We start from the raw sequence: 21293 nt of genomic DNA on the forward strand, positions 1-21293 counted from the left end.
TAAATATGATATGATATATTAAATATATCATCACTGATTGCTCAGTCACTTTTTATAAGAGGGCTTCACTGACTAACTACTATTAATATATGTCTGTATGTATATACATGCATAACCCCTGCTAACTGGGCAAAGAGGCACCTTTTACCGTGGTGATTCTCTTTATTTAGCAGGGGGAGAGTAACTGGCCCTATCCACCCCCAGCACAGTACCTCCAGTGACTGTTGCTGGTGTGTGTCTTAAGTTTCTTTTTAGAATGTGAGCCCTTTGGGGACAGGGAGCCATCTTATTTGTTATTTCTCTTTGTAAACCGCCCTGAGCCATTTTTGGAAGGGCGGTATAGAAATCGAATTTTTTATTATTATTATTATTATTATTATTATTATTATTATTATTATTATTAATAATAACACATGCACATATGCATGCATGCACCCACCCACCCACGCACAGTGTTGATAGCAAGTCGGAGCAATGCTCCATCTAACCCAGTACTAAGAGTGGTTAGGAACAAAGGAAGCTGCCTTATATGAGTCAGTCCCTTGGTCCATCTGCTCAGAATTGTCTACACTGACTGGCAGCAGCTCTCCAAGGTTTTAGGCAGGATCAAAGGCATAAACCTTCTCAATCCCATTATCAGGACAAGACAGGAGTTGAACTTTGGATGCCTTTTGTGTAAAAGAAATGTTCTTTCAGTGAGTGGTTGGGGATTCTTCTTCATAACAAGAGCAATGGCCCCAGTCTATCAACCCTGCCACTCTGCTGAGGTCTCATATGCTTTTCTTTGGCCTTCTGTTGGTAGGGGATGAGACTGGGTAACTTTCCAGTACAGTTTGCCTTGCCTCTCACTTCAATTTCTTCCAGCCTCCCTCCTCTTCTCAGAGCCAGAGCAGTGGTGGAGGATAGGACCAATTCCAGCCCTTTGCCATTTGCAAAGCCTCTTGGCCCCAGACCACAACAACCAACATGACAGGCAGTCCTGTGTTGACACTGGGGACCCACTGGGGCAGTTGCACAACTTGAGAGGCAGCCCTGACAGTATAGCACAATAGGCCTGCTCAAGAACGACTCCGAATCACTTCCAGGCATTTATGCTGTGCTGCTTTGACTGCCTGGAAGTGGTTTTAAGTTGTTCCACAGTCGGCATTGCCATTCCAGTTGTCCAGGAGCCCTGGCGGGTCCCTAATGGCAACGTAGGGCTGCCTGTCATAGGAACATAGGAAGCTGCCTTATACTGAGTCAGACCATCAGTCCATCTAGCTCAGTATTGCCTACCCAGACTGGCAGCGGCCTCTCCAAGGATAGAGGCAGGAGACTCTCCCAGCCCTATTTAGGGATGCCAGGGAGGGAAATTGGAACCTTCTGCATGCAAGTGCTCTTCCCAGAGCAGCCCCATCCCCTAAGGGGGATATCTTACACTGCTCACATATAGTCTCCCTTTCAAATGCAAATCAGGGTGGACCCTGCTTAGCAAATAGGTGGACCCTGCTTGCTACCACAAGAGCAGCTCTCCTCTGTCATGTTGGCCACTGAGGCATCAGAGGAATGTCCCCGTTCCAAGAAGTGCTCCTGGTTTTGCTCTCTGCCCAGAAGAACGAGATTAAATATAAAACCTCCTTCTCCCCCAGACTTTATTCTGTAAACAGACATTCCCAGATCCTACACTTTGACTTCTGCACTCATCCCCTAACTGGCTCTAGTCCTAATCTTGTTTTCTATTCCAGTTTCCCATTCTTGTTATCCTTGATCCATGGACTGCCAACCTGGAGCTTTTCCCCGGCCTTGAATTTGGCCTGAAGAGCACCGAACCCCATCCTGACATCACAAGATCCTGGAATTAGGCCCTTGTGTCAGGCCTTCTCTTGATTCCAAGTCCTCTTTGGACTTTGACTCCCACTGGCTGCACTTTTCCAGTCTCCTCCCTGCCCCTGCCCAAACCTGCCCATGCTTCTTATTAAGCTCGCAATACTAAACATTACTCCGTTTACAGCAAAACTTGTATACTGCAGCCTTTTTCTTAAAACTGAAAGCAAGCCAGGTACTTTTGACAATAAGTTATTTGCAAGTATGCTGTAGAAGAAAAAAGTCCTACACCCTTTAAGACAAAGGTTAACATCAATGGAAAGGAGCTTTCTTTGTCTTCCCATTAGCTCCCCCAAGATGGATTTAAAACTTCCTCTAAAGTCTTCTGGCAATATGAAAGGACAGAGTTATTTAGCACTATGTTATCAAAGATGATAAACATTCACTCCCAGCCTGCCCTTTAGCTACTTCCAATTAGGTTGAAGAGCAACTTTTTTTCTCTCTTTCTCGCCCCTGCATACAGAACCAGGCTCAGGTCTCGTGGCTTAACACGAGTGACTCCTTAAAGAATGATGGTTTTTCTTCTTTTTCTTCTTCATTTTGATAAATGTGGATTGCCTTTTGGAAAGATTTCTGTGAAGCCAGTGATTGGGGGAAGAAAAGTGGTGGCTGTCAACTCCATTCAAAAATAAACACAGGAAGCTGTGTTGGATCAGAGTGAAGGTCTACCTAACTCAATATCCTGCCGATTCTGCGAAGACACCACCAGGGCATCAAGATGACAGCCCTCCCCCTCTGTTGCCCCCCAGCAAAGCATAGAGGCAAACTACCTTTGAACATGGAGGTTCAATGTAACCCTCCTAATAGTCATTGACAGTCCACTAATAGCCATGGACAGTATTCTCCCTCTTTCATAATATTAGAACCCAGGATCATCCATTGAAGCTAAATGCTGGGAGATTCAGGACAGGCAAAAGGAAGTACATCTTTGCACAACATGTAGTTAAAGTATGGAATTTGCTGCCAGTCCAGACTGTTTTAAAAGGGGATTAGACAGATCCATGGAGAATAGGGCAATCAGTGGCTACAAGCCTTGGTAACTATATCCTTCCATCAGGAGCAGAGGTGGAATGCCCCTGGACACCAGGTGCTGAGGAACACCAAGGAAGGGGGTGGTTGCCTCTCTTACCCACTTGCAGGCTTTCCTAGAAGGGATGTGCAAAACATTTTGACATTGAAACATTTTGACTCGAAATGGGCCATTTTGAGTGATTTGAGCTCAAAACAAAACGCCCCTTAAATAGGGCCTGTTTCAAGCTCGGAACAAAGCAACCCCATTTCCCTTCACTGAAATTCCACATGCATATGGAGCTCAGGAGTGAGACACACACAAAATCTGAAACTATATTTACAACTGAAATTCCCTTCTACAACTCCTGGTTCTCTAAAATGCCAACCTGTGTGAGCTAATATAGCTTGTGTAATACAGGGTCCAATGAAGGTTTATTGCTCAGAAGTAGTAAGCCCTAAAATCATTGACTGCACACAGTTTTCTTCAAATGGCTTAGGCAGTGAGAGGTACAAAACAAAAGATCTAACCTGATCCGTGGCCTGTATAAGGGGTGACAATGTACAACCTTACCCTGGACTGATCTTGCATAAAAGGACCCCATAATCCCACAAATTATTATTGTGAACCGCCTAGAGCTCTGGAGTCAGGCAATATATCAAATAGAGAGATAGACTGTTAGCCCTGCTAACTTGGCAAAGAGGCACCTTTTAATGTGGTTATTCTCTTGTTTATTTATTTGATTTTATTTCTTTACCGCCCTTGGCTCAGGGCAGTTTACACAGAGAAATAAACAAGTAAGATGGAACTCTGTCCCCAAAGGGCTCACACTGTAAAAAGAAACATAAGATAAGACACCAGCAACAGTCACTGGAGGTACTGTGCTGGGGCTGAATAGGGCCAGTTACTCTCCCCCTGCTAAATAAAGAGAATCGCCACATTAAAAGATGCCTCTTTTTCCAGTTAGCAGGGAGAGAGTAACTGGCCCTATCCACCCACAGCACAGTACCTCCAGTGACTGTTGCTGGTGTCTATCTTATGTTTCTTCTTAGATTGTGAGCCTTTTGGGGACAGGGATCCATCTTATTTATTTATTATTTCTCTGTGTAAACTGCCCTGAGCCATTTTTGGAAGGACAGTATAGAAATCCGATAGATAGATAGATAGATAGATAGATAGATAGATAGATAGATAGATAGATAGATGATCCTAGACACATGATGACAAGTTGAGAAGCTGTGTATATTCAGCAGTGGGAGAAATGCATATTCAGGGGCTCTCTTATCCAGCCTGTAGGCAAGTGCAGGAAAGAGGTCCCAGCTAAAGCTAATGGCATTAATGAGATGGGGCACATCACAGCATTATGTTTTGTACGCAGGTCCCAGGTTCAATTCCCAGTATCTCCCACAAAAAGGATCAGGTAGCAGGTGATGGGAAAGACCTCTGCCTGAGACTTTAGAGAGCTGCTGCCAGTCAGAGTAGATAACACTGGGCTAGATGGACAAATGGTCTGACTCTGTATTAGGCAGTTCCATATGATGTACCTTTGTAGTGTAGCAACAGATCCTTCTGCGGACCAAAAATAAGCACTGAACATAAGATGAGCTCGGCTGGAGCAGATCAAAGGCCCATCAACTTCAGCATTCTGTTTCCCACAGTGGCCAACCAGATGGAGAGGCGCCATAGCTTAGTGGCAGAGCACCTGCTTTGCATGCAAAAGGTCCCCAGTTCAATCCCTGGCATCCCCAGGTAGGGCTGGGAAAGATCCCTGTCTGGAACCGTAAAGAACAGCAGCTGCCAATCAGCCTAGACAGTACCCTGGCCAAAGTGGACCAACGGTCTTACTCAGCAGGAAGCAACTATATTTATATCATTCTGGGAAACCCATGAGGAAGGCATGAAGGCAATTGCCTCACCCCTGCTGTTCCCCTCCTCACTCCATCATTGAGAGATAGAAGTACACTGCCACTGCGCAAAGAAAACCAATGCTGATCAGTTGAGGCATAGGATATTCTTCACCCAGTTGACATTTGTCTCAGGCACACGCGGCATGGAGCTGGTGGTTCAGCCGTGCCGCTGCAGCCAAACACACAAGCCCTACTTTCAGTCTCGGGAATGATAGGCTGAGGTTGGGTGTGACATCCGAACCCACCAATCTTGGCACATCCTGCTCTACTTGTGACATGGAACTGGACATCTGTAACGGAGATTTGATGTGAATGGCACATGTACAACCCCGTGCCTCAAGCAGGATAAATAATAAGGCTATTCTCACGATGGGAGAAAAACAGGCTAGGAGCCCAGCCCGGCTTTCTCCCATCGTGAGAACCACCAGGCTCGTGGGTGAGCCCGGTGGTTCTCTGGTGGCTAGCCCACCAAAGGAGCCCTCCCCTCAAACGGGGTTAGTGGAGCGAGCGCTCCGCTAAACCCGTTTTCCCGACTGTGAGTCGCTACGGTGCGGCTCCGCACTGTGGTGACTCATGAAGAGACCCCCCTGCCAGGAGGCTAAAATGAGCCTCCAGGTGCTGGGGGCATCCTGGGGGCCAGGTGGCTGACGAACCTGTTGGGGACCAATCCCTGCAGCCCTTACTGGCTCCGTGATGGAGCCAGTAGTCGTGTGGGTGGCTAATCCGGCTAAGCCCGCTCTCCTCGCAGAACCCTCCGAGGCTCTACACACAGATTGTGTGTAGAGCTTCAATGTCACAATTGGTGGGTCTGTATGTCATGCCCAGTCTGTTGCCAAGCCTGGAAGAAAGGTCCACATGCAACCCTAAGGCTCAGCAGTTCGGCCAAACCGCCGGTTCTATGCTACATGTGAACCCAGCCTCAGAGACAAAAAAAAAAAAAAGTAGCAGCTAGCCTTTAGGGGGGAAAGATGCAGCTTTGTAAATTTCAGGTTACCTATGAGGTAGCAGCATCAGTGTTTGCCTTTTGCCTTGTTTTACAGTCAATGACTCTTTAAAATCCAAGATCATAAAGCTGGCGGGGGGGGAGGGGTGGTACGGCAATAACAGAAGGCGATCATTTGCATTTCAAAATTTATCTTTCTTGCTTTCCCCTCAATTAGACCAAAACATGTTGATTTAAAAGGTGTGTGTATGTATGTGTGTGTGTGTGTGTGTGTGTTTCTTTTTCAAACTTATTTATAGAGCAGAATAATGGCCCCCCTGCTAGCTTGGCATTTGCTCAAAATTTTCTGTCCCTGTAAATCGAATCTGTTACTGGAATTTTTCCCTCTACTCTCAGATTCCCTCCTCCTCCCTCCCCTCCCACCCTCCCACCCACCCACCTCGCCTCCCCCTTTCAAAATACCAAGGCACATTAACCAAGAGATAAAAAGATCAGTTGCTGATATTACAAAGCGCAGGGCAGGTGGTTAATGTTTTTTTAGCACAAATATGTGATAAGGATTCCCAGGGGGCAGTGGGAGCAAAGGGATGTTTAAACAGAAGTGAAACATTCGCATCGTGGGTTCAGGACAACTTTGCCCTTTTATCCAAACACCACCCGCTTAGATACACTTAAATTATTTAAACAACAAAAATATTGTGTGTGTGTGTGTGTGTGTGTGTGTGTTTAAAATAAATTAACGTCAAGCACTTCAGACTACTGAGGTGCCGTAAACTCTCACATTTGGGTTAGTAATCTGCTACTAAAATGCCAAGATATTATTGTTAGTATTATTAGCATTATTTGTATTATTATTAACTCAGAGCACAACCTAAGACTTCTGTATCAAATAGGATGTCCTTTCTCAAGGCACAGATGGAGCTGAGGCCTGGTGGTAGAATGGACTGCACCACTTCATAAGAACATAAGAACAGCCCTGCTGGATCAGGCTCAAGGCCCATCTAGTCTAGCATCCTGTTTCGCACAGTGGCCCACCAGATGCCGCTGGAAGCCACAGGCAGGAGTTGAGGGCGTGCCCTCTCTCCTGCCATTGCTCCCCTGCAACTGGTACTCAGAGGCACACCCTTGAGGCTGGAGGTGGTCCACAGCCCTCTGACTAGTAGCCATTGATAGACCTCTCCTCCATGATTGGGTGGGTGGGTGGGGGGAGAGTTGCCATGTCCCCCGAAATTCTGGGTTTCACCCAGATTTTAAGCATCTCACCCAGCTTGCTTAGCCCACCCAGATTATCCCAGATTTCAGATTTCATTTAAAAAAACGCTAAGCTCTAGACCTTGTAGAAGCGGAGTTATGGAGCAAAACGTGCAGTCAGTATTCCGCTCAGAAATTATTTTCCAGACAATTTACATAATATGCAAATTAGGCACCCGGATTTGGAAAGCCAGAATGTGGCAACCCTAGGGTGGGAGGGATCACACACGGAATGTCCCCTAGGTTAAAACTCCTCAGAAGTGGAGAAACTAGCACATAAGGGAGAAAAGTTCTAGCTGAGCCCTTTGCCCGCTGTGTTGCTTTTCTACATGCAGGAAAGATTTTATTTATTTATTTTAAAGTGGGGGAATGATTCCCTCCGAGGAATCGTTAAAAATAAATCAATCAATGTGGTTACCCAGCTGAAGTCTGAAGCATTGCTACCAGCTCAGAATTTTACCACCTCGTTTTGCTGCATATGTAGACCAGGCTGGAAACTGGCTGGTCTCTTCCTCCTTTACACTTCCCCACTTCTTTTTCTCTTCCTCACCTTGTGTATTTTATTACTTATGGCAGAATGACTTGCTATAAGGAACATGGGAGGGGTGTCTGGGCCTTCCACTCCACATCACTGGCCATGGAAATACTTGGCACAATGGCATCCGGATGATCCCAAGCACATGGCACCACACAGGACAGACCCAGGCGGGACAGGACTCAAGTGGGGACTGTGTTTGAGGAAGCCGCGTTTTTCATAACATGTAGTTCTGCTCTCAGATTGTAAATCTGTGGACAGAGTTGTGTTTCTTTTTCATTGTGCAGTCCCTTGCTTAATAAATAAAATAAAATAAAATAAAATAATAAATAGCATAATATGCACACCATTTTCAACATAAATATTCTGAAAGTACTTTACAGGAGATAAAAATAATAATATTAGGAAGAAGATGGTTCCCTGATCCCAAAGGGCTCACATTCTAAACAGAAATACAAAGTGGACACCAGCAACAGCCACTGGAGGGATATTGTTGTGCTGAGGCTAAATCGAGACAATTGCTCTCCCCGCTGCTAAATACATGAGAACCACTACTTTAAAAGGCTCCTCTCTGCCCAGTTAGTATGGAAACAATAAATATTACTATTGCTGGGGAGGATTTTGGAATTAAACATTTCTACTGGATTTTTGTGGAATTAAAAAAAAATCTTATTTATTATGTGTGGACAATATGGGTTTAGTTTCGGCTAGCTTCACACTAAGGGATCTCCTGCAAAGAGAACTGTTATTTATTACAGCTTCAACTTTATTAAATAACCTGCCCTAGGAACTACGAGAATAGCCAGATACATTGGAGTTTGTATTTTAATCAACGGTTCGCTGCCTTGGGGACCCATATTAGGGCCAAAAGGCAGGCTATAAGTGCTTGGATAAGTAAAATAAAAACAAATAATACTAGAACACCCAACACCTTGCGTTGCTGAAAGAACAGGTGAATGCAAAAAATTACAACACAGCTTCACTATATCTAGAGTTTCTCAGTAACATAGGAAACTAAGAACACCAGCCAGGTCTGACCACAGACAATCAGTTAATGGTAGGTTGCCACCTACTGGCAAATTGCAAGAAAGAATTTCCCAGCAAAAGATTTGCTTTCCTAAAGCTGTTTTAGGGGCCAAAACAGCCACTATGAACCCAAGGTTTTCAGGCCAGACATACAGATGTATTGTATATAGAGAAGCAGCTTCAGAAGAGGGTTTAATTTTTCTTCTGCCTGGTATGTTTCTATTCCAAACTGTCCCCTCAGCTGTTTTTCCCTCCATACTCGCTTTCTAATGTGTGTCTTGAAAAGCATATAGAGGGGAGGAAGAGAAGACATTTGGAGCAGAAAAATAGCAGGCAAGGAAAGAGTTAACCCTCCAGATGCTTTTCCATAAACAAAACGGCTGCTGGGGTTTAAAAACATGCCCTTGCATGTAAGATGTACATGCTCTTATATCAGAGTAAACGGACAATACTTAACAACCTTTTACTGAACAAGGGAGGCAAATGTAGCATAAAGTAGCTACATTTGAATACATAAAGTATTCATAAAGTAGCTTTTTCCATTTTTGGCCACCTTGCTAGTTTAACTTATATATAAAATGCAGGTAGAGATAACTCCTCCTTTCAGATATTTAGCCACTTGGAGTCATTTTCTGATAAGATAAAATTGTAAGATAATAAGAGAATTTGTTTTAAAATAGAATAAAATAAGCAATCTCTCTGGGCAAAGCATTCCAAGAGGTATTCTACTCTGCAGGATGAATCGAGCTTTGTAACTTGTAGTACAGTACAGATATACATACCAGCAAGTGAAATAGTGGTCTGCAGGGGTGTTGCTAGATACTTAGATGGCATACTTTTATTTAGACATTCATCCTTCATCTTACATCAGACATCTCTCTCTCTCTCTCCAAGGTGTACCCGTTGCTAATCCCATGTGTGGCAGTTCTCGTGAGAATTAGCGAGCAAGCTGCCAGCAAGGGGAGAGGAAAGCAGAAGGCGCCAGCAAAGAGGCCTGCGGGCGAGGTGGGAAAGATGGCGGGAGGAGAAAATGGCAACGGTGGCAGCAGGTGGGTGGAGAAAATGATGACGGCAGCGGGCATGCAAGAAAACAGCAGCATCGGAAAACAGACGGAGGAGTAGGAGTGGCAGAACTTCACTTGCCTGCCTCTGCGCAACCAGATTTGGGAGTGGGGCAGGGGGATTGATGTTCGCCACCCTGCTTTAGTAGACCTTGGGTCGTTCTCGCAACAGCGGCTCCTTTTTTGTATTCCTTACTATGTCTCTCTGACACCTGTGATTGTGTAGAGCCATTTGGGAATGTGTAAGACATTCCCAATGTGAACAATGGAGTCACCCCAACCAAAGCAAAGATAAAAGAAAGATGCAGTTCAGCTGGCTGCCCTTATTCTTCTCCCATCAGCTGATATTAAGAAAAGTGGGCATTGAGGTCTAGGTTTTACGGCACATTTCAGCTGTTTCTGGTGGAGAGATTCTGGGCAGGAAACTGTCTTTTAAAAATAAGGGGGTTCCTTGCTGGATCCTCAAGATTTGGGTCCCATTCTTGCAGAGGCATATCTAGGGAAAATAGCGCCTAGGGCAAGCACTGAAATTACGCCCCCTGTCCAAACATCTGACACTCATCTTTGAGATAACTTTACCATAATATCAGCTCAAAAATACAAGTCAAGCTCGCTAATCTTTTAATATTTCAAAAACTATTTAGCAGTGGACTTAGCCAGACCAAAAAATGCTGGAAAACTAAAAATTTCAGTATGCTGGAGCTCATGAAATACCCAAATACTATGTGGAGGTGTACTTGGAAAACTAAACAGAAGTGCCTGTCTAATTCTCTACTATGCATTGTAGCATCACTATTACATAAGTTTTAAAAATAAATGGAGAATTTGACTTTTCCCAGATACTCTGAAAATAATTAAAGGATATGCAGAGTAAACTCTGTCTCTGCTTGGAATATATTCTAGTATTTCAGAAAGACAGTTAAAATGAGAGAAAGAGAGCAAGCAACTTCCAATGAGCCTTAATACTAAGGATTTCATACCGATTCAAAGACAAACTCACCATTAATAGCCATATTATTAAGACATCACATTTAACTCACTTATCACAAGAAGCAAAGTAAGAACAAAAGAACATTTAAAAAAAAATTACCTGTAGCCCCCTCTGGGGGCTTCCTAAAGGCTGGGGGGGGCATGCAAAGGTTCCCCCCCCCCGTTGGCCTCTAGGGCCTCACAGGGACCATTTGAGCATGTGTGATGGCCATTTTAATTTTAAAAAAAATGGCCGCTGAAAACAAAATGGCTGCCACGCATGCTCAAACGGCCTCTGCAAGGCCTGACATGGCCTAGGGCCTCACAGAGGCCATTTGAGCATGCACAGTGGCCATTTTTTCCCCAGCAGCCATTTTTAAAGAAATTAAAAAATGGCGCCCCCCCTTCAAGTGGCGCCCAGGGCATGTGCCCTGCCTGCTCTACCTTAGATACACCCCTGGGGTGTGTGTGCTGGTTTGTATTTGGATGGGTAACTACATGTGAGCACTGTGAGATATTTCCCTTAGGGGATGGGGCCATAGTGCCGTGGTAGAGCATCTGCTTTGCATGCAGAAAGGCCAAGGTTCACTCCCTGGCATCTCCAGATAGGGCTGGGAAAGACTCCTCTCTTAAACATTGGAAAGACGCTGCCGCTCAGTGCAGACAATACCGAGCTAGATGGACCAATGGTCTGGCTCAGTAAAAGGCAGCTTCCTATGTTTCTAAGAATATCAGATGCCTGCAGTCCACACACACTGGAGCTGCATCTCTAGCTGGCTTCTAGGGGGAGAACAGCACAACCGACGTGGACTGTGCAGTCACAAACTCTGTATCCCAGGAGAAACCAGCTCTGATCCTGTCTTCAGTGTCCCAATTAATGTAACATCAAAAGTCAAGTGCCTTTGCTACATTGACTAAAAGTCCCAGTTCCAATTAGGCGATTCTCACCAGGATTCCTTTAGAGTCTCTCAGCTTGGAGGGGATATAACATGTGGTCCAGCTTTACCCCTCTTCTGTTGACCTCATAAGCCTATGCCCAGCATAAGAACATGCTCTTCCTGCTAATATCATGGTCACCTGGTGAGGCTCAAGGCACTTGTTATGGCCTTGGAAAGTCTCCCTAGAATGAAACTGGAGAGTTCTTGTGGACCATCACTCCACATCTTTGCTTGCCTAATTGTTCACCATCTGCATGTCATTTGGACACACCATTACTGAACCCATATTGTACAGAACTAAACCGCAATATGCCCAGTTCACCTTGCTTCCGTAATCTGAGGGTGGAAGCTACAACACGAAGCTGCCTTCATCATAGCAACCTTGTTTTGATTCCCGGTTTCTTTCTCTATAACGTGCAGTAATGGAAACATGCAGTAAGACATCAGCCCTTGATGTATTTCCCACTGCTCTTCTACATCATTGGTGGCCGTGAGTGAGAGAGCGGAAATGCATCACACTGCAATATTATATCATAGGTTTTCATTACTACACATTGCAGAAAAAGAAGAAGAAATATGGGGTTGCCATTTGTGGTGGCTGTCACATGTTCTTCATCACAGCTAGTTCCACCCTTAGGATGATCAATTAAACACTGGTAGACGACATTAAACGTAACAGGCCAGTTCAGATGATACTTTTAAACATGCGATTAGTATGGTTTTTTATAATCACTTGGAAAACAAATTCAGACAAACACACCAGGATCCTATCCTAAGCCCTGTTGTTTTTATAATTTGAACTCAATGGTTGTGGAGAGCGGGGAGAAACATTTAGCAATGTGTATTTAGCAATCTAATCACGTGATAGTGACTAATGAACATTTTAAATCCTACATTATATCTAACATTTAAATCCTGGATAGAGATATGTTTTTCAATCCGGATGATCATTTGTACACATGTAGAGGAATCTAATCACACGTTGAAAGTATCGCCTGAACTGGCCCCCTGTCTATCAAAGTCTATCAGATGACGAAACTACAGATTCCCAAAGCTGTGCCTGATACAACAATCACCACAACAATATTCCGTATTTACCCGAATCAAAGACAACTCTGAATTCAAAACTTTAAAAGTAAAGGTTAAATACAGGTTATACCTGCATTTACTCAAAAGGATCAGAACACTGAATTTAAGATGACCTCCTGATTTCTAGTATCCAAAAACCTGAGGGGGGGGGGGACAAGTCTTGGATTCAGGTAAAATTCAGGTTTATATTTTTAAAAGCTGGTTCTACTTCACTGTTTGTTACTTCCAAGAATGGGGTTTTCCCTACAGATTATCTTCTGTAGCGTAGGTTAAAACACTGTCTAATGCCAAATTCAGACACAGAATTCAAGGTTCAGAACTTCAGGGTGACTTGACCACTATTTATTCCAGCAAATTTCCCCCTTTTCTCTATATTCATGCAGGGGGCGGGGGGAGAGACCACCTCACAATATTATATTGATGAGCCAGTAGCCTTTGATAATCATACCAATGTGTCAGACAATGCCCCCCGTGATATTAGAAAGTGGAGCCAGTATAGAATTGTGAAGATGGAAAATAGGGTGTATGTTAGTAGGGCAGGTTAAGTGCAAACAACAGGGGCTGTACAATGTGACTTTCTAGCTAGAGATTTCGCAAGTGTCACACCGTCGTTCATGGAAACTTTACTCAAAGTAAGGCTTGTATATACAACTTGAAGCACCTAAAGTTGCAAATGCAAGCTGCGCTTTAACAGTTAGAATGAAAGCCCCGGAAAGTACGCAGGTTCATATTCCTTGCAGCAATGCTTCCATCTTACTACAAAAGAGATAAAATGAAGGGTATTTAATTCATAGATCAGATTTGCAGGCGTCCCTGATACACACATAGGCCAATCCCCTTTGTAGTAAATGAAAAGAGATTCTGAAGCTTAGCTCAATGGCCTTGGGCAATAAGATCCCACTGCCATGAGACCTATCTGATAGGTGCAGCTTGGATGTACTGCAACACACTTTATGTGAGTTGGCTATGAAAAGGGTGTGGAAACTATGACTGGTTCAGATGACAGTGGCTTGGTTAATGACCTGTAGTTGTCAGACAGGTTGCAATTTGCTAGTGTGCTGAAAGAAACTGCACAGGCTTCCCATTTGTTTTTGGACATCCTATTACCAGGAACCTATTTAACACAAACCATCCTATTTACCAGGCTGGGCCATTGGCTGAACCATCTGAACTGCTGCAGGTATCCAGAATACCACCCACACTCAGGGGTGTAGCTATAATTGAGTTCAAAGAACCCAGGCCCTCCAGCTCCTGTGGGGCCCCCAGCTCCATCCCTCCCTATCTTCTTCATTATCTCCCTCACTCCAAGGAGCCGCTGGAGAGAGGGGTGAACACGGGCCCCCTCTCCCCCCGACTACACCCCTGCCCACACTGTAGCAGATCAGCCCTATTCCACGGCTACTAAAAACTTTGCCATCACAGTTGTGCAATACCGCGTCTATTATTTCCAATGGGCAACTCATCACACAACTGTGATTGTGCCATTTTAAGCAGAAGCAAAACAAGACTGTTCTGCAACAGCACGGGTGGTGTTTTGCACACCTGCAGCGGTGTGGACAGCTCCGAACTGCCCACATTGTGCTGTGCAGCACCAGCCAGTATAGACTGTACTTTGCTTTGTGTCAGCTGTAAACTGTTGCTTTTTGGTCTTGGTTTTTCATCACATGGTATTTTATTGATATTAGGCTAGTTCATACGAGCAGTAATTGGGTAGGACAAGCATCCTGCCCCATATTCAGGGGCTGTGCATCCTCTTGTTCTGCGATCATGTGCTCATAAAAAACAATGTAGGAGGCAGGGGAAGTGATCATATCTGAGCCTTGCTCTGGGTAGGAGGGCTCCATCTTACCCAGCAGCTGTACCCAGGAAGAAAGATCCTCACACCCAGTGGGAGGCTAGCTGACGATCACTGACAGTACCTCCTACCTTGTTTTCCTCTTGCACATGGGCAGGAAACGGGAGCATGCACAGCTCCTGAAACTGGGTAGGACGTTTCTGCTACCCATTTTTCAATCGGGTGAACAAGCCTGCAATCTACTGGGAACCTCTCCTGAGCAAGGTAGCATAACAGCAAATACACAAGGAAAAGTTGGAAATGCACCAAAGGTTTAGGATATTTTCACTCCCATTGATTTCAGTGGAATGTGCATGAGGCACATGTTCAGTGCTTTGCACTCTTAAGAGGACAGAGCCTCCAGGAACTTTTAGAAGCATTAAATCAGCTCATTCATCGTGAGATTTACCCACTGCACAATGTTAGCACTCTCAGATTCCAAAATAATGTATGTTTAAAAATATATAAATATAAGTGCTAGCTGAACAACTTGCATTCCCAAGGAACAGAGGATGGGATGGGATGAAAGCTTTATGTGAAAATGAAAGCTGCTAATCTATTTTCCAAGTGAAACATTTGAGGTGATTGCTCTAACCTGGGGCACAGTACATTCTCTCTATGGCATCGTTGTCACAGGAATCTTCAACCTCACTCCACCTGCTAAAATACGTTAGCTGAATGTGTCCTAAAAACAAAACGACAGGAGAAATCAAAACATTTTTCCCTTCCATTTTCTGCAGAAGTGAACTGTAATTACTCCTTTTGTAGCTAAAAACAGTATCATTAAGAATAATGGCATCATTAAGTACTAGAAGCTATTACTGGGGGTGAATTTGCTGCACTGATAATGAAGCTCTAGACAGGAAATGAAGATACTAATTACAAGATAAAACGCCTACTCAGTTAATTGGAAGCAACAGCGAATAAAAAGAAATGCATTTGCAGAAGTTCCTGACCTCGATCATTCAATAAGATGTTGTTTGGGTTCAAATCACGGCACACAATTCCTTCTCGATGCAAGGCATCAAGGGCTACAACCATTTCAGCTGCCCATCTTTGAACGCAGCCCTCAGGGAGGTAAAACCGGGAGGTTAGCGCTAATCTCTCGTCAAGGTCCTGAAAAATTTGGTGTATTTCATTCTCTCCTCTGCCCCTCGCACCTGACTCTTTGCTTTCTGCTTTGTGCAACAAAGCGGAGGCCGCTCCCTCTTTACTCAAGTCTTCAGCATGATCAGAAAACAGCAGGATGGCTTCATTGTCCACGTGTAACCTACGTTCTTTAGTAGCTGCCTGCGTGTTTGGAATCAACAAACTTTCCTCTATGCTGAGTGCATCTAACGATGAAGATGCTGCTGCTCCAAGTCCTTGAAAAAGAGTCCTGTCCCCAGAACCAGCTGGGTCACTATCAGCCATATGGAACGTCCTGAGAACTTCCTGAGTGTCATCACCCTGCTGTCCTGAGTCTTCTGCAACCAAATGGTTGACCTTTTGCTCAAGTGTTCTGCATTGCTCTGTGCTACTATTTAATTGCAAGACATCAGGGGTTTCCAGAAACTTGCTTTCAAAGACGTCTCCGTTCTGTTCTGTCAGCTTTGTTGGCCCATCTGTGACAGCATCTTTCATTTGCTCTGTTATGCCTGGTAAGTTGACCAAAAGGTCAGGCCTCCCTTCGTCAATGCTACTGACATCATCAAAAGCAACATCCTTAAAGGAGATCACTGGCACAGAGTCATTGGAACCTCTGCTGATAGTATCCTGAGATATAGGGCCCAATTTGTTTTCTATGACATCAAGACTCCTATCCCGTTCCGGCATGGAAAAAAACTGTTTTAAAGATTCTGATTTTAAGCTGTAAAGTTTCTCTCCAAAATCGAGCCCCAGAAGTTCACTGGCACTATCTTTACTGTCAATTCTGAAGAACTCCATAGGGCTATTCTTGGATTTACTTATCGATTCTGATATCCTTGTAGGACTAGCTATTTCTTGGTCAGTGTCATCAGCAAAAACCTTTACTTCCTGAGATGTGAAGGGGGATCCTAAATTCCCACTGGCAACTGCTTCATGTTCCTGGAAGCCTTCTTCTTCTTCTTTGGTAACATCATCTGCTTTCAAGACAGACTCCTCATTTAATGAACCAGGGTCAACCTTTTCTTGACCATATTCATTGCATAATGTTAGGTAACTGTTAGTGCATTCTTCCTCTGAATTGGACCCAGAGTCAATCCATTTGGGAGAACTTTCCTGGCCATCTTCCTGGTTACTGCTGCCATCCTGAGAACTTGGAGTAAGACTGGTCTTCAACGGTAAAACCTTTAACCTGTTGTCACCATTGCTTCCCCTGGAGTCAGTGCTACTGCCAAGGTCTTGAGGACTAGGAGTTGCCTGCTGCAAATGTATTTTGGTGGAGCTGGATCTTCTGGAATCAGGGGCTTCAAAGCTTTCTTCAGGAGTTCTGTTTAAAAACTTACTGATATAAGACCAAAGTTTGCCACCTGCAACATAGAGAGGAAAGTAATTAGAATTAGTTCTAAATCATGCTGAGACTTCATGCAAGCACGCATATCAAGAAGACGTCCATGTACCCTGGGTTCTAAAAGCTAGGTTCAGAGGACTCCTAAGATTTGTTAATCATGGTTAGGAATAGCAAGATGTAATGACTAATCATGGTAAGGGTGGAAAGGGTGAGCGTGCATATGAAAGGGGCTGAGGTGATGGACATATAAGAACTTATAAAACTGTCTTATACTGAGTCAGATCACTGGTCCGCCTAGCTCAAAATTGTCTACACTGACTGGCAGCAGCCTCTCCAAGGTGTATATCAAGATGGAAAAAGAAGATGTTCCCTGCATTGCTTACTTCTGCAATCAGTTCTTTTCTCAAACATTTGGGAGTAGAATAGTAAAGTAACGACAGGTGATCACTGTTGGAAAACATCTGAAATCAAGAGTTTAGAACCATACTGGTTATGATTATTATTTTTACTATTCAGCACACATGGCACTTACAGAGCCAAGCAGGAAACATCCTCTTTTTCCATCTTGATACACACCTTGGTGTAACCAATGAAGCACATTATACTGTCTCATTTATTAAAAATATATTTAGAGAATGTCATCAAAGTGGAAATATGCTTTTAAAAATCTTTTTTAATAGTTGTGTGTGTTTAAAAAAGAATCAACAATTTTATTCCTTTTTTCTCCTCTTCTTCAAAATGCCCAATATAAGGTCACAAAGGAGAAATATTTCATTCTAGGTATGTAATTATGTCTTTATGAATGACATGCTAATAATCTTTCCCATCTTGCACTGCGATGGATAAGATCAAGTAAATGCATTAGCAAACAAAGCTAATACACTATTGGCCCTCCATGACATGTGAAATTACAGGGAGGGAAATCAATTGATGCAAAGGAGTTTCTATGAATTTGCAGCTTCAACTCTGATTGGCCAAATGTTAAAATAATGTTGAAATGTATTAGCACTGAATTCAAATCAGTATGGACTATTTTAAAGAGTTGAAAGAATTTGCTTAAGTTTTAAACAGCATTCATTCCGGAAATCTTAATAATATTGATACGTCTTCTGGACGTTTAAGTCCAAACTGGGCAAGGTTGAGAGATAATACAAAGCAAGTATCAACCTAATGCCTCAGGGCCACCCTGAGTGATGCTAGGAGATCTTCTGCTTTAGAAACAAAGCAAATAAGCAAAAACTGCCACAGCAGACTGCCAGAGAATGGACAGATACAAATGAACCAGAGTCCAATTTCTGAATGAGAAAGAAAGAAAAATAGAGTGATTTGAGAAAGGCAATAGTTTGTAGGAACGAGCGAAAAATCATACAAAGGAAAAGAAAGGGGGAACAAAATTATACAAGGAAGAAGCTTGGAAACAAACAAACCCTCTAGTATTCCAGTTTTAAAAGACTGCCATTTTAAATTTTTAAAAGGAGTTTAATTCAAATTCTAAAGCAAGTTTTATTTTGTTAAAAAAGCATAATAAAAATCTCAATGAAAAAGCAAACCAAAAAGGATAAAGCTCTTTGACAAGAATATTAAATACATACATACTCTCTCTGTCTAATAATCAAAATTGCTAAAATAGGGAAAGGTATGCCTCTGTTTAAATGGATGTTTCTTACATTCATTTGCATTCTCTCTTCAGTGTTATCCCAGATGGTTTTCTGCATTACAGATGCTGCATACAATTATGTGGGATTGGAAAAGTGATGGGTGCTTATTTACATAGCATTATGCTAACAATTGTAACAATAAATATTACCAATAATAATTGATTTGTTAAAGTTGTTTGTTCCAATGGTTGTTTACACATACTTGTTAATATTTTACAGGAGTCCCTGAGAACAATTGTATTGAAGCACATTGGGCTCTTAATGATTTTCCTTCTGCTAAAATAAACCTTCCAATTAAGCACTAGCTTGTAGGTTGCCTCTCCTTTTGTGGTCTCCAATTCCTGGTGCTGCCACCCCACCCACCCACCTTTCATATATACTTCACAACAACCATGAGCGGTAGGCCATTTCATTTCTGTTTGGGAGAATAAAGTTGACACACCGCCGTGTCTCAAATGGGTATTTGAAACTGAATCTAGATCCAGTGATATCACTGATCCCCCTCCTCGCCTCACGAGATGCTTCCAGGTAAGGGATATCTCTCACCTCATATGACCACAAACTTCCAGCACAAAGAGGGGGCAGTGATATCCCTGCCCACTCATTGCGCTTGAAGCTCTGGAATATATGAGGTGAGCCTTAGCATTGTCAAGAGATACCTCCAGGTCAGATCCAGACTGGGGTGAAACTCATTCTCCTCCCTATTGCTAGCTCAGACTTCAAGAGGAGCTTGCATAAGCCTTTTCCAGACATTACATTGCACAAGTCAACAGATGCCTGCACATGTGTTTTGTGTGGATGACTGTACCTGCTTTGATTTTACAAGTGGACCTGGGTACAGTCTCCTCAAATCTATGAGGAAGTGTACTGCTATACTTGTGTTCGGCATAACGTGTAAATAACTACCTGTGTACAGATCTGTACCTGTGTACACTGTACACTCAAACGAGTGTTGAATACCATGTGAACAGGGCTATATTGAACAATATGAGCCCTTTCTCCCGATAAGGGAGAAGGGGCTCCACGATGTAGGAGAGGAAGCCTTAAAATGCTTACCTCCCACACAGACAATCCTTGAGGGTTTTCTCACGGTCACTGGAAAGTGGGCTAAGGGAGGCGAGCAGGCAAGCCTGGTGGTTTCCTGGTGGTTCCCATCAAAGTAGTCCTCCACTTAGCTCCGTGCCACAGCAACACAGAAGGAGACCCCCGGCCGGGAGGCTGCAAGCAGCCTTTCGGGCTAGGGGGTCTCTCCAGGATGCCCCGCTCACTTGCGTGGGGCATCCTGGAACTTCTGGGGCCCCTGCGGCCCCCGACCCCAGCAGTCGTGTGGGCGGCCAGTCTTGCTGCCCAGGCAGCTGCCTTGATCGTCTGCAGGGTGAGCAAGCTAAGCCCACTCTCCCTGCAGAACCCCCTCCGGCGGGTCTCACTGATCATGAGACTCGCCTCCTTGTCTTCTGGCTGGCTGAGCACATCACTCACCCAGATGGTTGCAGCAGGGGCATAGCTAGGGGAGAGGGGGCCCATGTCCATCCCTCTCCCTGGCGGCCCCTCAGAAGATAATGAGGGAGATGATGAAGAAAACAGGGAGGGGTGGAGCTGGGGGGCCCTCAGGAGCTGGCCGTTCTTTGAACCCATCCACTCAATGGAGTGCTACCCAGGCAGCTGGGAGGCCCCTGGAACTCCTGTAATGTACCATGCAATTATGGGTAGCCTCCTGACACAGGCTGAGAGGCTACTTGTGTGTATGTGTCACGTGGAGCAGCGCGCGGCACTGGCACATGATCAGTTAGCCAGGGGTAAGAATGGGCTCACACCCTTGACTCAGGCTAACAACTGGGGCTCCCTGCAGGGTTTACTGCCATGCCATGCCGGGAGCCACACATCTCCTGGCGCTTCTCACATGTAGGCAAAACCGGGCTGGGCTTCCTTAGCCCAGTTTTGCCTGCGTGTGTGAATAGCCCCTAAATGTATCAAGCTAAAAACAGTATAGTCAAAGCTGGGGGGTGGGCAGAAGGGAGACTCGTGTCCCTTTTTTGCTCTTGGAACAAAATGGATAGTTGGCAGTACATCGGGCCCTTAAGACTTTGTCGGGAAAGAAATAAAGCCACCGCTGCATCCTCCTCCTACGGCATTCGTGCCTGCTAACAGGAAACATCTTCATTTTTGAAGTTTCTTGAGCGCTTTCCAAATTGATATGAACTCCAGCTTGTTTATGCTTAAAAAGATTTGACACTTTCCAACAGCCACTTAAACTTTGATATCCGTCAAAGCCCTCCCCACCCCACCCTCAGACTGTTTTTGAAGCATCTGTTTCTAAAATTTCTGGCACGAATACTGCTAAGAAGTAGGGACGCCTCAGATTGGCTTTCCATCACATTACGTCTTGCCAAGTGCTTTGTGACAAAGCTAACAGATACTTTATGGATGTTCTTGCCTCTAACAAGACATTTAATGTATTGTGACCAAGAGGAAAACAGCTCTGTTGGATTGATCCATGAGGCTTGGGGATGACCAAGAGAGAAATTTCTCATTGCTACTCAAAATTCTCAGCATAAGGATGCTAGCAGTCCAGTTTCCCGGATTGAACTCAGGATTTCCAAACTTGATTTTTATAATCTTTTGAAATTATGGAGAAAGGCTGCGGGGTGGGGGAGGCAGGAGAGGGAAGAAACAGAATGCACGAATCTGCAGTTGTTTCTACATGTAATTGGAAACCCACAGCCCTTTTTAAAGGTAT

The 21293-nt window shown here is 44.1% G+C and overlaps 1 protein-coding gene across 7 annotated transcripts in view; it reads right to left on the bottom strand.

Moving 5' to 3' along the window:
* The window catches only part of RPS6KC1 (ribosomal protein S6 kinase C1), a 162566-nt gene that overhangs the window by 11030 nt on the left and 130243 nt on the right, over window positions 1-21293 (bottom strand). For all 7 annotated transcript variants that reach the window (XM_053309726.1, XM_053309709.1, XM_053309719.1 and 4 more), the window contains 2 exons: window positions 15382-16917; window positions 15021-15110 (listed from right to left, as the gene is read on the bottom strand). In XM_053309726.1, the coding sequence (XP_053165701.1) occupies window positions 15021-15110; window positions 15382-16917 (1626 nt within the window). The remainder of the gene's footprint in view (window positions 1-15020; window positions 15111-15381; window positions 16918-21293) is intronic.

This window comes from Hemicordylus capensis, chromosome 1, assembly GCF_027244095.1.
Source record: "Hemicordylus capensis ecotype Gifberg chromosome 1, rHemCap1.1.pri, whole genome shotgun sequence".
Classification (NCBI taxonomy): Eukaryota; Metazoa; Chordata; class Lepidosauria; order Squamata; family Cordylidae; genus Hemicordylus; species Hemicordylus capensis.